Consider the following 23541-nt stretch of genomic DNA (forward strand, 5'->3'; position numbering starts at 1 on the left):
AGGACCATTATGTCTTTCAGAGCATTCCACGGGTATTTAGCAAGTTTTCCATCAAGGATGCTCGAAAACCCTTTAACCAGAACAAAAATCGTTATGTTGACATCCTTCCTTGTAAGTACTCATTGAGAATTGAATTTCTATATGTTTAGGCTACTTTATTATTCATTATTTCACTTATTTATATTTCTTTTCTTTGAACAGATGATTACAACCGTGTTGAACTCTCTGATATAAATGGAGATGCAGGATCAAATTATATAAATGCCAGCTATATTGACGTGAGTAAAAACGCATAACTGCCAGATTATTTTATGTCTTTGTTGTTTTGTCATTGTATCTGTACATTCCATTCAGTTCTTTCTTTGTCATGTCAAAAGTTTAGAAATATTATTAGAAATAGTTTGAAGTAAACTCCTCATGTCACTTACATAAACAACAAAATCATTAATATCTACAGGAATAGTTATTTATTATTTGTTATTCATGCTAGGTATATTATAAAATTTTTCTCTACCAAGAGTGATACTAATAATTAAAATACTCTGGTGCCTACTATTGTGCTGGATATTAGACTAAATGATCTGTATATGTATTTCTCATAAGAGCCCCACATTTGCCCCGACCACGTACACCATACTCACTGTAGAGGTGAAGACTGGGAGACTCTGGTTAATTAGTTATCCTTATCCTCATTCAATCAGTAAAAAGTTGAGTTGGGATTCAAACCCGGGTCAGCCTGACTCCAACTTGTTGTTCTTCAATTACATAACATTGCATTTCAGCAGAGATATGCTTCATTGTCCCAGATCATTTGTTCGTCATATTTATCCAAAAATAGATGTTGCATATGGTTAATTTATCCAAAATATTTTAAAATGTTATTTATTATATAATTGCTGAATAAGTAATGCATCACACGTTAAAAAAAAATAAGCAGTGTAAAAACAGGGAGACTGAAAAATAGCTTCTTTCCACCCAATCCACCATTTGTGCAATGCTCCCACCTACTACACAAGGTAACCTCTATATTGTTTCTTATTGATCCAGTCCAAAGGCACTAACATTTGTTATCTTCTCTTTATCCAAAAGTGTTACCATAATATTCACATTTTTCTGTGCCATGCTTTATAAACCTGTAAAGTTATGTGATTTGTGTGTATATATATATATATATATATATATATATATATATAGTAATGATACAATAAAGATATATATGGATATATCCTTATAATAATTACAATACCATACATTACAATAATATCATTACAAGAACGGGGTTTGACAAATCTTTTCTGTAAGAGTCCAGGCAACAAATATTTTGGGTTTTCCAGGACATACCATTTTTGTCACAACTACTTAGCTCTGAAGTTTAGTGGCCACAATTCCATACACAATGTGAATGCGTTCCAAACTTTTTTTTTTTTTTTTAACAAAATCAGGCATAAGTTGTAGTTTGCTGACCCTGGACATAGAAAATTTCTGCATTTTTTATATTTTATGAGTCATTCATGGTATAGCTGTATTGTGATTTAGTTAATAAGTGCCTATATTAATGGACATTAAATCTGTTTAGAATCTTCTGTTATAAACAATGGTTCAATGAAAAATCTTGACTTACTATTTTACAATGGGTTTTAGTGTATCTAGGATAAAATACTAAAAGAAGAATTTCTAGGCCAAAGAGAATATCATTTGCAATTTTAAAAGATATTTCCAAATGGTCTTCCACTGGGTCATACCGATTTACATTCCACCAGCAATATATGAAGAATGCCAAAAAAGTTTTTTTGACAGTCAAATAGTAGACAAATTGTATACTATGCTATAAGGCAATTCACCAGCTTTTCTTGCAGAAAGACATTGAAACTGAGGTTTGCTTATTTCGATGTACATGAATATATAAATTTTTAGTGGAGTAGGTAAAATGGTCAAATTATATTTGTTTGTTTGTTTGTTTATTTATTTATTTATATATTTATTTATTCACATGGTATCTTAGTTTCCTATGGCCGACATAGCAAAGTATTACAAACAGGATGGCTTCAAACAACATAAAAGTATTCTCTCAAAGTTCTGGAGACAAGAAATCCAAAATCAAGTTGTTAGCAGAGACATGCTGCCCCTGAAGGGTCTGGGGGAAATTGCTCTTTGCCTCTCCTAGCTTCTAGTGGTTCCTGGCAATCGTTGGCCTTCCTAGTCTTGTGCCTGTATCACCTTCAAATGTGCTTCTATGATCACATGATCTTCCCTGTGCGATTCTACAGCACTGTGTCTCCTTTCTCTTATAAAGACAACAGCCATTTGGGGCTCCTGGGTGGCTCAGTTGGTTAAGCATCCAACTTCGGCTCAGGTCATGATCTCACGGTTCGTGAGTTCAAACCCCCTCTCAAGCTCTGTCCTGACAGCTTAGAGCCTGGAGCCTGCTTCAGATTCTGTGTCTCCCTCTCTCCCTGCTCCTTCCCCACTCCTACTCTCTCTCTCTCTCTCTCTCTCTCTCTGTCTCTCAAAAATAAGTAAAAAAAAAATACATAAAAAAAAGAAGACACCAGTCATTAGATTTAGAGCCCAGCCTCAGAGGGGTATAGCCTTATCTTCCACAAAGACCTTATTTACAAATGAACTCACACTCTGACGTTCTGAGTAGACATGAGTTTTGAAAAATGCTATTCGATCCTCTACACACATATTCTGTAAAATGAAAAAAAAATATTTAAGAATATTTTTTATTCAGATCATTTATGAAACATTTTTACAAGTAGAAGCAGGGCTGGGACTTTTCTTCTCAAGTATTCTGTCCCTAAAGACATCACTTTAACCTGTACTAATGTCCTGCCTCCCATCGACTTTGTTTGATACAAGACAATTTTGTATCCTTGCTTGCTGTTGTCCTTGTAAGCTCTATCCCACGCAACAAATGACATGTGCTTATGATATTCTTATACCATTTCTTATTTCATTCCTTTTTAATATTATCCTCAAAGGGTTGTTTATAATCACAAGCAACAGTTACAAATGTGAGGTCATTGTCTAAAGATAATTACTAGTACTGTGCCATAATTTTGACCTCTATTTTAACCGATTCTGCAGGTGACTTCTGTAGGCTTTCACAATTAGCATTGATAAACTTTATTTTAGTATATAGGGTTTCTTCCAAACATTGTTTTTCAAAGTAAAGTAATTGACAGAAGATTTTATAAGGATTTAGATAATCTCTGAGAAAAACCCCTTATATTTCCTATTCAAATATATGTGGGAATTATGGTATCGACTTTTACTTATTTGTCTCCAGCAGAACTTGGAGCTCCTGAAAAATGTGTCTCAGCTTTTAGATAGGTACTTGACATATTGTAGCCCGTTAATAAATAAGTGTTGAACGAGCTAATGTATAAATAATACTATGTCATGAGATAGAAGTTTCAAGAAGTTACTAATATTAATCCTGAATTCTTGTGGCCCATGTAACAATATTTCACCTAATGGGAGAAGGTTGGCCCATGTAACAATATTTCATCTAATGGGCAAAGGTTATCTCTCTGAAGGGCTTCTCTGATTGCTGAGGTGAATTTAAGGAATATGACATAATTTGGAAGAAACTAGCACAATATCTTATTTGCCTCTGTCCTCCTTCTTTGCCTTGGTAATAGGAGTGGAAAAAGCAAACATTGTAGGTAATGAAATTAAAGTCACTCTTTCTCTTATCTACAATGGCAGAAAAGGAGTCTAGGGAATCGGTGGTCTATCCCAGTGCTAGTTAAAAGGTAGATGTGTGGGGATAATGTCTGGATTACTTTTGTAAATTGCTGCATCATCCCGATGAGGATGAAGTCCAGTTTTCAAAATTGTTTTGGATATATAGCAAAGATACATAAAGGTCACGAATGGTGTTTGTAAGTGCTAACATGTTTGGTACAGTTTAAAGGGTGACCATGAGTTAATAAAATCCCCCTTATGATTTGAAAATGTCCAGAGAAATCCACAACCAAGAGACGGTGGATCTAAATTAACTTCCTCTAACTCATGATTTTGCACATAAAGAAATAATTGAGTGTTCAGTAAATGATATGCCTTTGTGTGTTTTTTGAACAGGGTTTCAAAGAACCCAGGAAATACATTGCTGCACAAGGTAATTTATCTGACAGTCTAACACTCTTTTTGAAAATTGTTTCATAGCGCTTTTAAGAAGATATTTCTTATCAGTTTGTGTTTATTTACTTCCTAGGTCCCAGGGATGAAACTGTTGATGATTTCTGGAGGATGATCTGGGAACAGAAAGCCACAGTCATTGTCATGGTCACTCGATGTGAAGAAGGAAACAGGGTAGGATTCATAGGGTAAAGGTTGGGGTTAGGAAAAGAGTGTTGAATCATATTTCAAAACACACACACACACACACGTGCTGGATGACAAAAACAGAGAGTTCTCTATTTTAATCACTATGACACTTGATTTGAACTTTTTACACATGTAGAAAAATAGTGTCCATACCTAAATATATGTATATATGAATAAAATTTAAGTGTTTCTGCTTAATTGCTGGACTTACATTTGACTCCTATTTCTTTGCACTATTGTTACAAGCTTAGTGCATTTCTGTGAAATGATTTCACAAGTACTTGAGAATACTTGAAAGAAAACTGTCCTTGGGCAGATACATGGTAATTCATGGAATGGGACTTTAGGAAGCGTGAAAGCCTCCCTATCCTCCAGCCTGAAATTAACCACATGCAACCACATCATTTCTGCTGACAACCGAGCACATCTCCTTTTAATATGCAGCTAAGCCTGGGAAGATCATCCTCTGGCTACGTAGTATGAAGGAAATCTATCAGGGCCATTAATGGGAAATGGAATACATTTCAAGCATCACAGCTTAAGGTGTATATGTACTTAAAGGAGAATACATGAATGTTTTGAGACTTTCAGATGGATGATTTTTGTTTTGTTTTTTAAAGAGTCTTAATACATACATTTGTTTAAATTAAAAACAAAAATTATTAATATTTTTTAAAATATAGAACAAGTGTGCCGAATACTGGCCGTCAATGGAAGAGGGCACACGGACTTTTGGAGATGTTGTGGTAAAGATCACCGAGTACAAAAGGTGTCCAGATTATATCATTCAGAAGTTGAACATTACAAACGTGAGTTTGTTTCATCACATATTTTTTATTTTCATACGGTTTGTCTAAAAATACAATTATGGAATTAAATGTGAGAAATTATATCTAAGAAAAATTATTTTTAACAACCTACAGGAGGAGGAGTTGGGTTAGAACACAAGCCAGCAGGTCAAGTTAAATCATTGGTGAAAGTAGGATCTGTCTGTCCAAGTCCTATCAAAAGTATTTATAATTCTGTGACTCTTGACATATAAAGAAAAGAGCTCTTTAACTGTGTTGAATAAATGACTGAATTATCGAATGAATGGTAAAATGGCCCTTATTCTCTACGGGTCTATTAATTACCATTATGGAAAGAATATACACATGGCACAATTAAAGACTACTGTAAGAAATACAAAGCACTAACTATGTAGTAAAGATAAAATGTTAGTTTGGAAAAAAACAGTCGGTAGGGCTTTAGATAATAGTTAAAACAGAGGTCCTCACGTGTTCTAGGATACTGTTTTTATGAAAAATCCAGAATAGGCAAATTTTTTAAAAGCTTATTTATTTTGAGAGAGATAGAGTGGGGAGGGCAGAGAGAGAGAGAGAGAGAGAAAAAATTCCAAGCAGTCTCTGCACTGTCAGTGCAAAGCTTAATGTCGGACAAATTGTGAGATCATGACATGAACCGGCATCAAGAGTCAGATACTTAACCGCCTGAGCCATTCAGGCGTCCCCAGAATAGGCAAATTTATGGAGTCAGAAAGCTGGTTAGGATTGCTTGGAACTGAGGGAGGTGAAGCAGGAAGAGGGATGGCTGTAATCAGTAAGGGTTTCTTTTGGGAGTGGGTAATGAAAATGTCCTGTAATCAGATAGTGGTGATGATTGTACAACTCTGGGAATATAATAAAAAAAATTATACTTTAAATGAATGAATTTTATGCTATGTGAATATATCTTAAAGCTGTTTAAAGATGCAAAAACAGCCCCTTTCAATTATATATTTCTTCCAAGGCCTTCTAAGGCTCCCATGGCATTACTAACTACTATGGGCCACAGAGGGCTATGGAACAGTGGTTCCACCACCAATATTTGGGGTTAAATACATGATGGACTTAGGCATGACACCCCCACCCCATCCATACTTATGGGTAATATGTAGATCTGGTTGCATTGATTAGTCTCATCATTATTCTTAATTAACATAATCATTTCCCATCAGACAATTACAACCACCCAAGTCTTGTTGTTTCTTCTGTTACCTAAATGTAGGTGGTTCTTCTTCACACCAGGTCAGAGAACTATGAATTACTCATCTTGTAGTGATTATCTTGAAGTTGGGACAAATACGAGCTATAGTCTGGGGCTGAGTTTCCTCAGTTGTCTCTCTACAGTCTGAGCTGACCTTTCTAATGCTAAGAAGTATAGCATTAACAGAACAATTAATCAGACTTTCTTCACATGAAGAAAATTTGCTGGCCTACCAAGTGGAAATGTTTCAAAGAGCTGTGAGAATGGCCTTTACGTCATATCTTTTTCCACCTACCCACACTCCCATTTTTTGGTGTGTGTGTTTGTTTTTGCTGTTTGGTTTTGGCATGGCAGCATGAAAGTTCCCAGCAGTTTCCACGAACTTACCACACCTTGCTTACCTTACTGGTAAGTTATTGCTTGCTGGTTAGTGCATGCCACCCCTGCATGACATCTCAACTCCTGGTGATTGATTGGAAAGGAAACATGTAATAATGGCTGAAAACCTTTGCACGAGGAGTTTTTGATACTGGATTCCCCCCTGCCCCCACTTATGTATGTCAGATAATTTGCTTGCAAGAAAATCATCTCAGAGAAAAAATTATCTCTCCCCTAGAAAAAAGAAAAAGCAACCGGAAGAGAGGTGACTCACATTCAGTTCACCAGCTGGCCTGACCACGGGGTTCCTGAGGATCCTCACCTGCTCCTCAAGCTGAGAAGGAGAGTGAACGCTTTCAGCAACTTCTTCAGTGGCCCCATTGTGGTGCACTGCAGGTACATGGAGAACTCCCAAGGCCGGCACCAGTGCTGTCCCAACTCTTCCTCTTGGGCTGTTAGAGAACACCCTTCCCTTTGGCGATTGCTGTTTTGGAAAACAGTCTGTGAGGAGAGACTTTTATCCTTTCCTCTGCTTCACCCCTGTTGTCTTTTCATTTCCCCGCCATGATCATGCCTTCACTTTGTTTGTTTGTTTGTTTGCTTGTTGTTTCGTCAGTGCTGGTGTTGGACGCACAGGCACTTATATTGGAATTGACGCCATGCTAGAAGGCCTGGAGGCAGAGAACAAAGTGGACGTTTATGGTTATGTCGTCAAGCTAAGGCGACAAAGGTGCCTGATGGTTCAAGTGGAGGTATGTGCTCCCCTTCAATCACTGTTATCCCTTTTGCTTTTTGACTGAAGTCTTTTTGTGGCGGGAATGGTGATCTTCAAAGAAATCCAAATTCTTCTCAACTGAGTGAAAATAGTTTTCTTTTTATTTCATGAAAACTAAATCAATTGATAAGCACCAATTATAGTTAGGAACATTTCGTGTTAGTGGCTGAAAGTCCTGCAGAAGAAGGATGATTATAAATATATGTGAACAAACAAGCACACCAACTAATAATAAGATACCATTTACACATGTTAGAAAGGAAAAAAATAAACAAAAACACTGATAACTAATTTGATAGCATCTCATAAAATTAGAGCTAGGGACACGGAGTAGTAGAGTGAATAATAGCCCAGATTTTGAAGTAGACTTCCAAGGTTCCTATCTTGCTGTTAATTCTTAATGGTATGTACAGTTTCACAAGTTTCTAATGTTTCTGTGCCTCAGTTAAGTCATCTGTAAAATGGACACAGTGATATATTTACCCTATGACACAAAGGTAATCCAAGGAAAATGCATAGGCAAGTCTCTGGCACAAGTATGTAACCAGTAATTGTAAGTGATGGTTATTATTGAAAATACCTGCACTTGACCCAGCAATTCCACATGTATGTCTATACCCAAGGGAAGCACTTGTAAATGTGCATAACTAAAAACACGTGCAAGAATGTTCATTGGGGGCACCCGGGTGGCTCAGTTGGTTAACTTTGGTTTTGGCTCATGTCACGGTTTGTGAATCTGAGCCCTGCACTGGGCTCAGAGCTAGGATCCTGCTTGGGATTCTCTCTCCCTTTCTCTCTCTGTCCCTCCCCTGCTCACACACACACTCTGTCTCTCTCAAAATAAGTAAATAAACTTTAAAAAAAAAAGAATGTTAAATTCAGCATTGATAGAACAGCAAAATGGAAAAAAAAGGAAGCACTTTATGGGATAAAGGGCAAACAATACGTGGACACACAATTGCATGCTATGCTACAGTGAAAGAAATAATCTTAGTCTGTACCTATCTATCTGGTTACGTGTTCAGATGAAAACAAAGAGTGAATAAAGTCACCAAATGAAACATGTAAGATATTATTTATACCATTTAATTTAATTTATTTATTATTTTTTTAAATGTTTATTCATTTTCGAGAGACAGAGAGAGAAAGAGAGAGAGAGAGAGAGAGCAAAAGCAGAGGAGAAGCAGAAAGAGACAAAGACAGAGGATCCGAAGTGGGCTCTACACTAACAGCAAAGAACCTGATGCGGGGTTTGAACTCACGAACCGTGAGATCATGACCTGAGCTGAAGTCGATGCCTAACCCACCGAGCCACCCAGGCGCCCCAATTTACACAATTTTTAAAAAGCACACAAATTTGTACAATGCTTACAGATACATGGGTGTCACTATAGAAGAATAAAAATAGATTGTCAACCAGGAACAAAAGGAAAACTTATCTTGTGGAAAAAGTAAATGGGCTAAAAGGATATAGTCAAACTCAGGAAACTAACATTAGTAGTTGAAGAGGCTTGAATGTTATCACAAATTTGTCACTTATTTAAAAATAGTGGATTCAAATATGATAAAAATGTTAGGAGTTGTTAAATGTGGATTTGGCGTATTGTGTTTTTCTTGATAATTTTCTCTATTTTAAAAGATTCTAGAAAGCTTTTTTTTTAATGTGTTGTATGGATTATCAATTTGATTTTTTTCCTCTTAGATATTTATTATAGTTTTATATATTAGTAATTTGACTCACTGGCTCAATAATGGTCACTGAAGGAAGTAACAGGTAATGTTTTCTAATTTTTAGGAATCAAATAAAAGTTATGCACTACATAGTATATGTTTAATCTATTTACCAAGCTATTTTTTTTTTCTGCAAAAATGATCTGAAGTGGAATTTGCTCACATTCCAGAGAATTGTGAGAGCCAAATTCCATACTATTCAAATGTTATGGGCATTGGTTTTCTTTTACAAACATTGTCCCAATCTGAGCACAATTATAGAGATGCATAATTTATTTCAATATGATTCATAAGACTAGAAGTTAGCAATTAATTATCCATATTTTTCTTTGAAATTGTAGGCACAGTATATCTTGATCCACCAGGCCTTGGTGGAATACAACCAATTTGGGGAAACAGAAGTGAGTTTGTCTGAATTACATCCATATCTACTTAACATGAAGAAAAGAGATCCCCCCAGTGAGCCGTCTCCCCTAGAGGCTGAATTCCAGGTAATGATGTGATAGCAATAATAATAGTTACTAAAGTTAACTTTCATGAGGGCTATTTTCTGGGGGTGTGCATTCGGCATGATTCCTGAATTTGGGCCTCACCGTAACCAATGGAGTACAGATGAGGAAACTAAGACAAAGGGAGTTTAAGAGAAATACCTAAAAGCACACAGCTGTTATGCAGGAGACTTGTTTAAGCCTAGAAATGCGTCCCCAGCCCTCCCCTTTTAACTATTTCTCATTAAGCTGGTATAAAATAAAGTGTCAAAATAATAGTAATACCCACAAAATTGGTCTGCCAAAGGCAATGTAGCATCTCACCTTTTAAAACTACATCTGGTTTGGGTTTGTAAAGGAAATAATTAGAGGAGTTTATGACTACTTAGGAAGTTTAACTGGCTGGAGCTGGTAGACAGAAACTAAAGGATAAATACATGTGTCCTAACCTATTTATTAGGCAATTACTCTGAAAGCCAGCCTAGGATGTAGTTCACTCATTCCAAGAATTTGTGGAGTTATCTCCAGATTGCTCAGTTGTCCAAACAAAATGTTTTGTACCTTTTCTCTTTCACTACTGATATCAAGTTTACTGAAACTGTCTGTGAACTGCCAAACTGGTCAAATTGGAGAGTTTCACAAGACCAGGAACATGCTTTTAATCGGATGCAGAATTGTTTAATGTTTTGGCTCAAAGTAAGGATGAGGTGGGGGGTGGAGGTGAAGCATATAATAATCTCCACGTAACACAATCCACCAGAAGACCTGTACTATCGTGTAAGAACTAGCAGTCTACCAGAGCAGTCTTGAGGGGAAGGATGTTTAATTGCTATTTTCTTGCTCTTTCAGCTGATAAATCAAGCGTATTCAGTACACTAACTCTGCTTGCCCCCCTATATGCCGTTTGGAAACATTTATGAATGCCATTTCAACATTCTTACGTAAAGCCACTAAAAGAAAGAGGAACTTCTTTCACTGAACAAATATGATTGGGTTTTTGCTCTGTGTACAATTTTGCTCCCTTTGTACAATTTTGGGCATAAGAGTCAAAGTGATTTGCAGCAATAGACATAGTGAGAGAGTGTAACCCAGAGACTATAACTGATGGGAGCAGTGAAATTATTCCATTTAAGCATAAAGGTAGAAAGAAGATGAGAGTAGAGATGTTGGTCAGTTCGTAGAATTGGTGATAGGAAGTTGAGGCATTTCTCATCCAATTGCCTGCTTTTTCTAAAGAGGGTATGAAGCAAGAGATCATCAGTTAAACTTTTAGGGGTACAGGAATGAGAAGGGCAAAGCAGAGCTTATGCTTCAGAAAGGGGAAGTATATGAAATAGTTATATCAAAGTAGAAAGTTGAAATTTATGGTCATGAATTTAAAGAGAGTCATCTGGTTTCATTGTTTTCTACAGAAACATTGAAAACAGGGGCTGTGCATGCAGATAGTTGAGTTAAACCCATCTAGGATTTCTTTTTTCTTTTTTGAATTGTTTATTATTATTTATTTTTGAGAGAGACAGAGGGCAAGTGGGGGAGGGTCAGAGAGAGAAGGAGACACAGAATCTGAAGCAGGCTCCAGGGTCTGAGCTGTCAGCACAGAACCTGATGCTGGGCTTGAACCCACAAACTTCGAGGTCATGACCTGAGCTGAAGTCGGATGCTCAACCGACTGGGCCACCCAGCCCATCCCCCACTCCCATAGAGGATTTCTTAACGTGACAGTTTGAAAGTCCCACGTGAAGAAATTGAGGGTGTTTGCAAATGAATGATACAGTGGTGGATGATAAAGAGCAAACTGGCCAGAGAAGGACATTGGGCACATAGAGAAAATGTTAAGGACAGTATATGGGAAGTTTTGATAGACTTGCACGTTGCTAAACTGAAGATACTAGAACAAATGACAGGGAAGAAAAGAGGTAATCTTCAATAATGGGATGGTTGAAATTGTAATTTTTAAATGAACATTTGAAATGAAACTTAAAAAGGTAGAATGGAGAAAGTGGATGGCAGAGGAGTAGAGGGAAAGGTCATAGGAGGTAAAGAAGGTAAGAAGTGAAGAGACTAGAGTGTTGGCTAGATCATGCTTGTCAATGTAGAAGTAAACAAGAATGATGACTGACCTGGGGAAAAAAATTAAACAAGTCTGAAACTAAAGGAGGTGGGATGATCCAGTAATCAGTACCTGAAGCCTCTAAAAAAGGTTAAAGGAAGGTGACGTGATTTCAGGAAAATCAAAGTAGTTGGGTATTTGGAAGGAGAAAGGAGTAGAAATGGTTTACAAGTAGAAACCGACAGCACATATCTTTTCACGCTGTGAAGTATATGGGGTATGAGGGGAAAATTCAGTTTGTTTGTTTTTTTTTAAAGAACTACTGCATTTTTGGCGATGTTCTCAAGGGGCACTCAAGTTTCACTTGGTGCACCTGCCCCTTCCCCAGACAAAAGGTGAAGGGACTATTGAAAGAAAAGCATTAAGATGGATGGCAGTTTGTTGACAACAGACCATGAGCACCAGAGGGCAGAGAGGAAGACATTGGTTGATGGGATATAAGACATTGAGTTTGTTGTATTTTAGAATAATCATTTAGGTAATTATTTAGGAGTAGAGCTCTAGAGAATATGGATGCCCTGGGAGGCTTAGACTCGTAGCAACTGAAACAAGCACAGGCTGAGGTGTGAAAACCCCTCCATGTCTCCAAGGAAGGCGAACCATTAGTTTTATCTATAATACTGGGTATTGACTAGAGGGAAGAGACCACTGGGTGACTGTTCAGACAAGAGCAAAAAAAGTGTTGTAATACTTTCCAAGGCATCAGCTTTCAAGCAGTTCATGGAAGTGTTCAAGTGGCCTAGTATTCAATGGTGAGGTTTTCATTCATTCAGTTACACAGCAATAAATGGGGTTTGAAACAGGGTGCCATATTTAGTTTGAAAGAGCAAACCATATTTAAAAAATATATATATATATATATGTATATACATATGTGTATATATATATATATATACACACACACTCACATGTACATCCACATGCACATATGTTTGTACGTGTATAAAATCCTGCTAAACTGTACATGATGAGCTCTCTTGGTTTAGATTATTCATCCACTTGACAAATATTTATTTAAGGACCAATGGGGAGAAAGGGCTGAAAGCAAAAAGACCTTTCAGAAGAAAGGACACTTAAACTGATAGCTAAAGGGCAAGTAGAAATTAGAGTGACAAGGGAAAGGGCAGTCCAAGCAGAAAACACACGTGCGAATCTGCTAAGATTCAGGACAATTCAACCCCTTCCCAGGGGGAGTTGAGGACGTTGGTTTGGCTGTAGTGGAAGGGGCCTATCAAAGGGTGAGGTGGGACGGACAATCAAGAGTGCATTCCCTAAGGTTTTTGTGCAGTAGTAAAGGGATTGGTTGAATACTTCCTACCAATGATGGGAGACCTCTGAGGAGCCTCAGTGGACTCTGTTTCAAGTTTTAAGAGGATTAGAGCAAGTGAGATTGAAGATAAAGAGGCCAGTGAAGAAACTGTTGACATTTTCAAGTGAGAAATTAAAGTGGACTGTGCTAAGTAGAAAGAGAGAAAAGCAAAAGGGTTTGAGAGCTTCACCAGCAGAAATGATAGGTCTTGCTGACTGATTAGCAACTGTGAGTGAGAGGAAAAGCAGTAGGGAAGGCATAAACAAATCAATTATCAATTATTTGAAGCATGAGCCAAATCTCCCGTGAATGCCGTATCTGGAGAGTTTATTTATGATCATTTAAAAATAATTTACCGTTACCTCTTGCAATATGGATAATAATCAACATCTGCGTAGTGCTTCAACTTATACAAGAACAAACCATGCTATTTTGCTTTTCAGCAGCTCTTTAGTAGGAAACACATTTTGTTATATAATTGTATATATTTAGTTCAAAATTTCCATGTCAAAAATATTAAATGCTGGGGCGCCTGGGTGGCTCAGTCGGTTAAGCGACTGACTTCGGCTCAGGTCATGATCTCACAGTTCATGGGTTCGAGCCCCGTGTCGGGCTCTGTGCTAACAGCTCAGACCCTGGATCTTGCTTCGGATTCTGTGTCTCCCTCACACTCTGCCCCTCCCTTGCTCACACTCTGTTTCTCTCTCAAAAAAAAAAAAAAATAAAACATTAAAAAATTAAAAAAATACATATTAAATGCTTGAACAATTAAAAGGAACAATTCAGAGGCAAATGTAAAAATTGTGAACTATGGGAAATGCATGTAAATTTCACAAAACTTGATGAAATACTTTTCTTTAGGGAGCATCTTATGTCACAATAATAAACAAAAGCAATATTTACGTCTTGAAAGGAGTGTTCCATTCTATTTTTTACCCTCAGAGACTTCCCTCATATAGGAGCTGGAGGACACAGCACATTGGAAATCAAGAACAAAATAAAAGTAAAAACAGGAATTCTAACATCATTCCATGTATGTAGTTCATTTTATTTATTTATTTTTTTTGGTATTAGATAAAATTAAACTCTCTTTTGGACTTGCTTAATGTAAGATGCACACACACAAATTACGTTGAAGCAAATTTTCAACATTGGATTGACAGTAGAGAATAGCTAAGAGTCTGTTTATATTGAATTATAACAAATTCTTTGAAAGTCCAATTCCAAAGAATTTTGGACTTTGGAGGATAGACTGTATTCAGTATTTTCATTCTACCAATTATTTCTGAAATGGGTTGTCAGAAAGATGTATCCTCTGCAGGTGGGAGAAAAAAAGGCCTAGTCTTCTTTACTATTTCTCATCTTTAGTTGATTTCAGTTGTTTGTTTCAGGGTAATTGCCAGTAGCAAAAATTACTTCTTTTTTTCTTTCTGTGTTCTCTTCACCCCTTCCTTCTATCTGGGAGATTGACAGTAGGTAGAAACTACCTTATAAACTGTTAATCATCAAATTTAACAGATCAATGCATGTACAGTTTCCATACTTGAATTCTGTTATTTAAGAATTGGTAGGTAATGTCTGATAAAACTATAATTTTATTCATTGGCATAAAGTAAAATTAGCATGGAGAAAATATAACCCAAGCTAATAAGCTAGACAGCTGGATAAATCATATCAATATGTGGTTGACCCAGTTAATTTCTGAAGTCCTTATAAATATTAGTTCAAAATCTGGAGTTGATGGTTATATAGCTAATCAGATCATCTGATTAGGAAATTATATATTAAAGAGATTGAGAAAGTGAGAAATTATGGGACTAAATAATTTTGTTGATTAAATAATAAGTCATCTGAGATATTTATTAGATTATTAATTTGATGTTAATTGACATAATTAAGAAATTAGGTTTTTACCTAAACTATGCATTTCTTTAATTTCTTTATGAATTTAAGCTTATATCTAGCAGAATGATGATAGTTCATGGGAAACTAAAGTATATGTGTCAAAGATCGAATGATATATTGGAATATTATGGTATCTATCCGTTGTTTAACACAGAGGTATATCCCATGTTTTTCCAAGAAACTTTTGGTGACCTTCTTTTTCTCAGATTGCATTTTTATAATCTGTTAATCACTAAGAACTGAATTTTATGTAGGGTCTCATTTCATATAGATTAGTAAATTTTCATGATGCAATCTGTCACTTCTCTAATTTCTACCTGACAATCAAGCAGAGATTTGATTTTTTAAAGAGACTTACTACTAATTTATTTTACATAGATGACTTTAACAGAGTGCCACTTAAACATGAACTAGAGATGAGCAAAGAGAGTGAGCATGATTCAGAGGAATCTTCTGATGATGACAGTGACTCAGAGGAAACAAGTAAATACATCAATGCGTCATTTATAATGGTAGGTACTTAAATTTCCAAAGCCCAGGATCTAACCCTTTGAAAAATCTACTATATTACTATGGCCATTCATTAAGTGAATTTATAAAAGAATTATGAGCTTAGCCATAACTATATATTAATTGATAAAAAAGTGTTAATTTTTAATACTATATTTTAACTTACTGAAAGACTTAACGGTATCCAAACCTAATGGGTTGATACAAAATAAAACAATGCTTATTGGTTACAATTTATGACAAACATGACTCTTCCTATTAGTTTGAAAAATAATACAGTTTGAGAAAATACATCAATTAGGTAGAGACATGATGAAGAAATTTGAAATGCTTATGTATTTTCTTTTTCAACCACATTAACTTTTTAAAACTTTTTGGAAGGGAAAACTTGTTAGTTTTGTTAGGACAGTGTATGTTCTAAACTTGATTTCATACTATTAGCTAAGTATTGTCATAAACCAAATAAGTATTTTACATAAAGATACCACATTGTTCCTAGGACCTAAGAATCTTAATGTTTTCATATGAAAGCATGGATATCAAATTAAGTGACAATATTTCCCAATAGTTATGTTAAGAATCCACTGCTCTCTCACCAATGAGCGAGAGTAACAGATTCTCTCTCTCTCTTTCTCTCTCTCTCTCTCTCTCTCTCTTTTAAAGAGTTACTGGAAACCTGAAGTGATGATTGCTGCTCAGGGACCACTAAAAGAGACCATTGGTGACTTTTGGCAGATGATATTCCAAAGAAAAGTCAAAGTTATTGTTATGCTGACAGGGCTGAAGAATGGAGACCAGGTTTGTACTTTCAAGAATATTTTTTGTTTTTCTGTCATAAAATATCATTCGCCATTCTTGGATTACCCAAGTGTTTTTGACCCTTCTGTTACACAGTTGCCTTTGTTCCTCCTGACCATCTTCCATCCCAGTGTTGGCCGCTAGCAACTCATGTCTGGTTTCTGACCATCTCTCACGTGGCCCTTGTCTAGTACTGCACACCATCTGCGGATCAACTTTGCTTGTCTGTTTGTTTTTGTGTTTTATTTATTTATTTGACAGAGAGAGAGAGAGGGGCCGGGGGAGGGGCAGGGGGAGGAGGGCAGAGGATCTGAAGTGGCTCCATATGGGGCTTGAACTCATAGACCGTGAGGTTATGACCTGAGCTAAAGTCGGACACTTAACCAACTGAGCCACCCAGCCACCTCCAACTGTGGATCATCTAATGCACAGCTGTCTCTGTGTCGCTCCTTGCTACAAACAAGTAGCAACTGACACGTTTTCCTCCTATTTTCTTCAAGATGAGAACCAGACTCCTCAGTTTGATATTGAAGACCCTCAATAATCAGACCCTCATATATCTTTCCATTTTCTTCATATTTTTATGTTTTCCATAATTTCTATTCTGGACAAGAAGGTTTTCTGACTGAATCTTAACACACAATCTACATTTTCATCACTGAGACTTAATTTACTGGCATTTCATATATCTAAATGTGCCCTCTATTCCCATTTTGATCCTTTTCTTCTAGTTAGATAGAACTCCTTAAAAATTTATCTAAATCCTGCCTTCTTTATGTTCATGTAATATTCAGCATTATAAAATTCTATAGTTGGAGGTGAACCTAAGGTCTGTTTTGATCTGCTTAATGCCTATGACATGTATTGGATCTTCCGCTTAATACCTTGAGTTATCTAAATTTCTCTGCTAGTAGATTTTACTTAGTTTTAGCACCTAACACATTATATGGCATATGTTAAAGCTTATTTAATTTTTTTTTACATTTATTTATTATTGAAAGACAGAGAGTGACAGAGCATGAGCATGGGAGGGGCTGAGAGGTGGGAAGACACAGAATCCAAAACAGGCTCCAGGCTCCGAGCTGTCAGTACAGAGCCCTACGCGGGGCTCGAACCCACAAACCGAGAGATCATGACCTGAGCTGAAGTCGGACGCTTAACCAACTGAGCCACCCAGGCGCCCCTATGTTAAAGCCTATTTAATGAACACTCTCATAAGTATGCAGTTATATGCCTTCTCTTTCTCTCTGTCTTCTCTTTGTTTCCCTATCCCTGACATAGAATGTTGTTTTTATTTTATGGGTTTTTTTTTCTTTTCCTTTTTATTTTTTTTTATTTTTTTAAATTTATTTTTGAGAAAGAGAGACAGAGAGAGAGCGAGCACACATGAGTGCAAGTGGGGGGGGGGCAGAGAGAGAGGGAGACACAGAATCCGAAGCAGGCTACAGGCTCCAAGCTGTCCACATGGGGCTCCAAGCCCCACATGGGGCTCAAACTCATGGACCACGAGATAATGACCCAGGCCACAATCTGACGCTCAACCAACCGAGCCACCTAGACACCCTACTTTTTTTTTTTTTAATAACTTGTTAGGAATTCCAGCATGGTATTCTAGCAATTATATTTTTCATCAAACTGTGAAAACTGGAAAATGAAATGGTAGTTTAGGCATCTGCCTATTGTTGTCAGAAGTTGTGGGACTGTAGTTGGTACAGAGCCATTTGCAGGGAGAGAACACACTTTTGTGACCCACCTACTCTTCAATCTGACCCTTTACTTAGATTTGCAGTTAACTTATAAAAAACTGCTCATGGTGTTGGTCATCAAGATACAGCGACAAAGCACTAAAGGATGAAATCTCTTTCCTCAAAGACCACTGGAGGGACAGTGAGACTTGTTATGGCAGGGGTCATGATCAACACCAGCTCAATCTATAAATTTTGAAGAGGTGATAATAAGGGTATGGAAGGGAGAAACAAATCTCAAAGACCTACACTAGCAGTGACAGAGCCACTCCTGTGATGTCCTGGCCACTTTGGGTATTTCTCAGTTCCCTTGATTTGCACAAGCAAACACCAGGTATTGTAGAATGGATGTCCAAGATACGTAAGATAGATTGTAGAGTTTTATGTACAGCTTTTAATTTTAGAACACAATTAGCAATTTCAACTTAATAGAATGGGAGGAAAGAGAGAGAGGAGAGAGATGGAGACAGTAAGAGGTGATCTCAATGTGTTAAAAAGCAAACAGAACACTTGTGAAGAAGGTGTTGAATCATGCTCTTTCTTATCTAGGAAGTCTGTGCTCAGTACTGGGGAGAAGGAAAGCAGACATATGGAGATATACAAGTTGATATGAAAGACACCAACCAATCTTCAGCTTATACCCTCCGTGTATTTGAACTGAGACATTCCAAGGTACATAAATAATTTCAGGAGTATATATTTTTGATCTGGTGATTGGTCTGGTAGAAGAACTAATAAACATTACTCTATAAAAGTAAGGCAAAATGTATATTATGTTTTATTATAACTTTAAGATGAGTTAAATGAAAGTAATTGCGAAGAAAATGTGACTATCAAGTTATTAGAGGGACTGAACCTTACGTGAGTTAACGTTCTCTTCTTTTCTGGTTTTAGAGGAAAGATTTTCGGACTGTGTACCAGTACCAGTATAATAACTGGAATGTGGATGAGCTTCCTCCAGAACCCAAAGAATTAATCTCTATGATTCAGATTCTCAAAGAAAAACTTCCCAAGAAGAATTCCACTGAAGGAACTAAGCATCACAAGAATGTGCCTCTCCTCATTCACTGCGGGTGGGTGGGATTTGATAGCATATTCTCTAAAAAATCTTCATAATGCTTGACTTCATGGTCCACACTTCCCGTTAGATTATTTATGCTAATACATAAAATGCAGGCCCACACTGAAACCCTGAAAGCCTCTTGTGGAATCAGTCACTCTCTCAGGTTTGCTCCCACAGCATAGCTCTTACAGAAATATGATAGAAATGATTATAGTGTAATCATTTTAGTCTCTAAATTTCTTACTACCAGTGTCATATCATCTTTCAGTCCCAGTGCCTAACATTGAATCTGGAATGTCATATGTCCTGCATGAGTTAATGAATGAATGGAAGAATGCATGAACAGACAGATGGATGGATATTACATTTTATTTATGCTTCTATGCACTGATCCACTCTATTAGGTGTTAACAGAATCCAGAAGAATCAACGCTTTGCCATCAGCAAACATATTATAAGTTGTATATTAACTGAAAAGACTTGAATAAATAAAATCCTGCTAATAACATATTCTTTAAATTGAATATTTATTATAATGTAACATGCTTCTCACAGTTAGGTAAATTATCGAGTTGTCCTCTTTTTAATGAAAAATTTCACCAAGCATCAGTTTTCGATTGATCCAGAAATGTGGACATTTGTAAAAGCATTAGAGAAACAGAAGAGAGGAGAAAAGCATGCATTCTAATAATATACAAAATATTGGGTCCAGGATTTCTGGTTTCATTGATTTCTAGCCATGTCTTTATTTTTCCTAAATCTCGATGTCCTCATCTGCAAATTGGAATTATGAAAGTTGTCCTAATAACTTCAGATGTAAATAAAAATGCATTATGATCTATAAGGTGTTAAACAGAGGAAAAAATATGCTTAAAGCCTAAGACAATTATTTTTTTAAGTATAAGATTATTATAGTCTCAAACTGAAAAAATTTGCCCGAAAAATGGATTTAGCAGAAATGTTTTGCTCTTACAAGATTGGAATACTATAATTACAATAAACATGAAGTGAAGAATGCATTCTATCTCTCCCTTTCAGTTTTTATTCTAATATAACTTTTTCCATAAAATGTAGAATTATTTTCTTTTTAAATCTTTTTTTTCCCTCTTACAGAGATGGATCTCAGCAAACAGGACTGTTTTGTGCTTTGTTAAATCTCTTGGAAAGTGCAGAAACAGAAGAAGTGATAGATGTTTTTCAAGTAGTAAAATCTCTGCGCAGAGCTAGACCAGGAATGGTTCCCACATTTGTAAGTAGACCTTATAGCTGTTTTCGATGTGTTTTGCATTTTTATTTTGACGCTTTCTTCTCTCTCCCTCTTCTCCAATCCTCTCCTTTCTTTTCCTTTTCTTGTCTTCTAGTCACTGTTCTATTCTTTTTTATATTCCTTTTTTACATGACGATTCACATGAAATTATCATTAATATAAATAAGAGACCTAACTGGAGCTTGCCAGCAATTTGTTATGGCAATTCATGTCAGACATTTCTTCAAGCGCTCATGAATTCCCTAATTTCCCCCATCTTTACTCCTGTATTAATGTGTATTGCTGTGTAACAAAGCACTCCAAAATTAGTGGCAGAAAAAAAAAACCACATTTATTATAGTTCAATAGTATATGGGAACAATGAAATCTTTCTGCCAATGACGTCAGGTTCAGCCAATCTAGACCAAGCTCACTCATAGGTTTGCTGCTGTTGATATGTCCACTAAGCTTGGCTTGTCCAAAATGATCTCTACGACCAGCAGATTGGCAGTCGCTGGCATTTAGCTCTGGCAACAGGGATGAGTAGAATGCAGGTCTCTCTGTCTCCAAAAGACAAGCCCACGCATATTCACGTAAAAGCGGTAGATCTCCAAGGGGTAGGGTGGCAGGGCGCGCGACCCCTTGAGGTTCAGGCTTGGTACTGGCACAATGTGTCCTCCTCTGCGTTTTCTTATCTAAGCAAGTCACAGGGGCAGCTCAGCTTTAAGAATGTGGAGATCGACCCCGCCTCTTCTCGAACGGGTCTGCAAAGTCACATTGCAAAGAAGTGTGGATTCAGAGAGGATAATAAGTGTGGCAGTTTTGTAATCAATCAAGCATGGATCTTCTGCAGCTGGCAGAGGGCAATCTGGAAATTAATAACCAGTCGCCATATAAACTTAGCTACTCACTCAAATATATGCAGCTTTTAATTATGTATGACACTAAACTTGCATATATTGATTTTAAAAGTGTACTGAGTGCCTGTTATGTGCTCTTGCCATTAAAAGACTCACCATTTAGCATGAGGAAAAGGCAGATATTTATTAAACAGTGTAGTCGTTGAAATGACAGAGATTATAAGAAGGACACAAATGAGGGCACTTAATTTAACCTATGGGGATCAGGATAGGCTTCCTGAAGCATTAACCTCAAAAAGTGGCATCTTGGGCCATGTCACGGAAATGAGACACCTCGTGGCCTGTGAGGGGAATGAACAAGTAAGAATGACCAAGACTTCCAAGTAAATTAATAGTTCTTGCTAATTTTCATCTGATATACAAATAATTACATAAACCTCCTTTATAATAATTACATAATCTTTCTTGCTTCTTTCTTTTACTAGGAGCAATACCAACTCCTATACGATATCATCGCTAGTGCCTATCCTGCCCAGAATGGACAAATAAAGAAAAGCAACAATCAAGAAGATAAAATTGAATTTGATAATGAATTGGACAAAGCAAAACAGGATGCTAATTGTGTTAGTTCACCTGATGCCCTTGATAAGGCCAGTGAAGGAAATAAAGAAGATGAAGGTGCTAAAGTCACAAGTAGCCCTGAGGAGCCAGAACATTCTGCCAATGGTCCTGCGAGTCCAGGTTTAACTCAAAGTGCATAGGAAAAGATGTATACAGGACTCATTGTGTTGTGTGATTTCTATTTTTCTAGGAGTAGAATGGCAAAATAGATAAACAGTGGATTAATGAAGTGCATTGGACCAATATTTGTGAGAAGTTTCTATTTTGCTACAGTAGAAACATATTTAAGATAGTTTTGCCAAAATGTTTTGTACAGTCTTTTGCATATGTTAAAATTTTACCCACGATTAAGCAAAAAATAACGTCTTTGTAGACTTAGATTGTGTGTGTGTGTGTGTGTATGTGTGTGTGTGTGTGTGTGTGTGTGAGAGAGAGAGAGACAGAGACAGAGACAGAGACAGAGAGAAACAGAGATGGCAACAGGAAAGGGAGAGAGGATGCTTTTAAGTGAATTTAAGTGCTTTTGAGAAACCTTGCCTTTTTTTGTAGAAAAAACCCATTTTATGTTGAACATATTAACTTAGCTTAAAGGACCTATTTTTTAAATCATAAATTGTGTGTGGGATCTAAGAATAAAATGTACATTTCTGAAACGACCTCAAGATGTCCTCCTTGTTCTACTCATATAAATCTTATAGTTTACTATTTTACTTCTAGAAATAGACATAAAAGTAGTGTGTGTGTGTGTGTGTGTGTGTGTTTGTGTAGTTACTACAAGAAAGTTAACTATATTAACATTTGGAAATCTTACATTCCATATGTTAGCATTTAGTCCCTATCTTTCAAGCTCATTTAATCTAATTTAAAATTTTCAAGCAAGCCTATCTTGTTATACTCACATGGTGTTTATAATTTTGCAGTAATCTCTGTATAATATGTGAAATTCATTGCTTGATACTTTTGACCAAAAATTATGTGTGTTGCAGTTGAATTTAAATAAACATCTTTAAACAAATGCAATAGATATTAATATTCATAGGATAAAAATAGAATTATGCAAATGTATTTGTGTGAAATATTTACATTTGAAACCTAATCTAGCTATTTTTATGGAATGCAATCCCGATATGAGAAATGTAATATTGCACATGCATATTTTCCATGCTAAAGTTTATCCTTGGCTTTCACCCAAGTACATTTACTTTGATTTTACCCATTCTATTTTACTTTATTTTAATTCCAGTATAGTTAACATATAGTCTTGTATTAGTTTCAGGTGTACAATATAGTGATTCAACAATCCCATACATCACCCAGTGCTCATCACAACAGAAGTGATTTGCTTTGAATTTCTCAAATGCTTAGACTACAATAGCCAAATTATGGAAAGAGCCCAAGTGTCCATTGATTGATGAATGGATAAAGAATATGTGATATATATACACAATGGAGTATTACTCAGCATTAAAAAAGAATGAAATCTTGCCATTTGCAATGACTTGGGTGGAGCTAGAGAGTATTACGCTAAGAAAAATAAGTCAATCAGAGAAAGACAAATACCATGATTTCACTCATACGTGGAATTTAGGAAGCAAAACAAATGAGCAGAGGGGGAAAAAAAAAGAGAAAGAGAAAGAGAGAG

General features: G+C 36.4%; 1 protein-coding gene across 5 annotated transcripts in view; it reads left to right on the plus strand.

Annotated features, from left to right (window-relative positions):
• Positions 1–22914, plus strand: part of PTPRC (protein tyrosine phosphatase receptor type C) — a 120232-nt gene extending 97318 nt beyond the window's left edge. For all 5 annotated transcript variants that reach the window (XM_042925184.1, XM_042925185.1, XM_042925186.1 and 2 more), the window contains 15 exons: positions 21–111; positions 202–278; positions 4090–4126; positions 4223–4320; positions 5019–5144; positions 6977–7134; positions 7355–7490; positions 9586–9735; positions 14094–14184; positions 15435–15568; positions 16230–16364; positions 18659–18781; positions 19004–19182; positions 20286–20421; positions 21764–22914. In XM_042925184.1, coding sequence (XP_042781118.1) covers positions 21–111; positions 202–278; positions 4090–4126; positions 4223–4320; positions 5019–5144; positions 6977–7134; positions 7355–7490; positions 9586–9735; positions 14094–14184; positions 15435–15568; positions 16230–16364; positions 18659–18781; positions 19004–19182; positions 20286–20421; positions 21764–22039 — 1947 coding nt within the window. In that variant the 3' untranslated portion in view covers positions 22040–22914. The remainder of the gene's footprint in view (positions 1–20; positions 112–201; positions 279–4089; positions 4127–4222; positions 4321–5018; positions 5145–6976; positions 7135–7354; positions 7491–9585; positions 9736–14093; positions 14185–15434; positions 15569–16229; positions 16365–18658; positions 18782–19003; positions 19183–20285; positions 20422–21763) is intronic.
• The last annotated feature ends 627 nt before the right edge of the window (positions 22915–23541 follow it).

This window comes from Panthera leo, chromosome F3 (genome assembly GCF_018350215.1).
Source record: "Panthera leo isolate Ple1 chromosome F3, P.leo_Ple1_pat1.1, whole genome shotgun sequence".
In the NCBI taxonomy this organism is placed as follows: Eukaryota; Metazoa; Chordata; class Mammalia; order Carnivora; family Felidae; genus Panthera; species Panthera leo.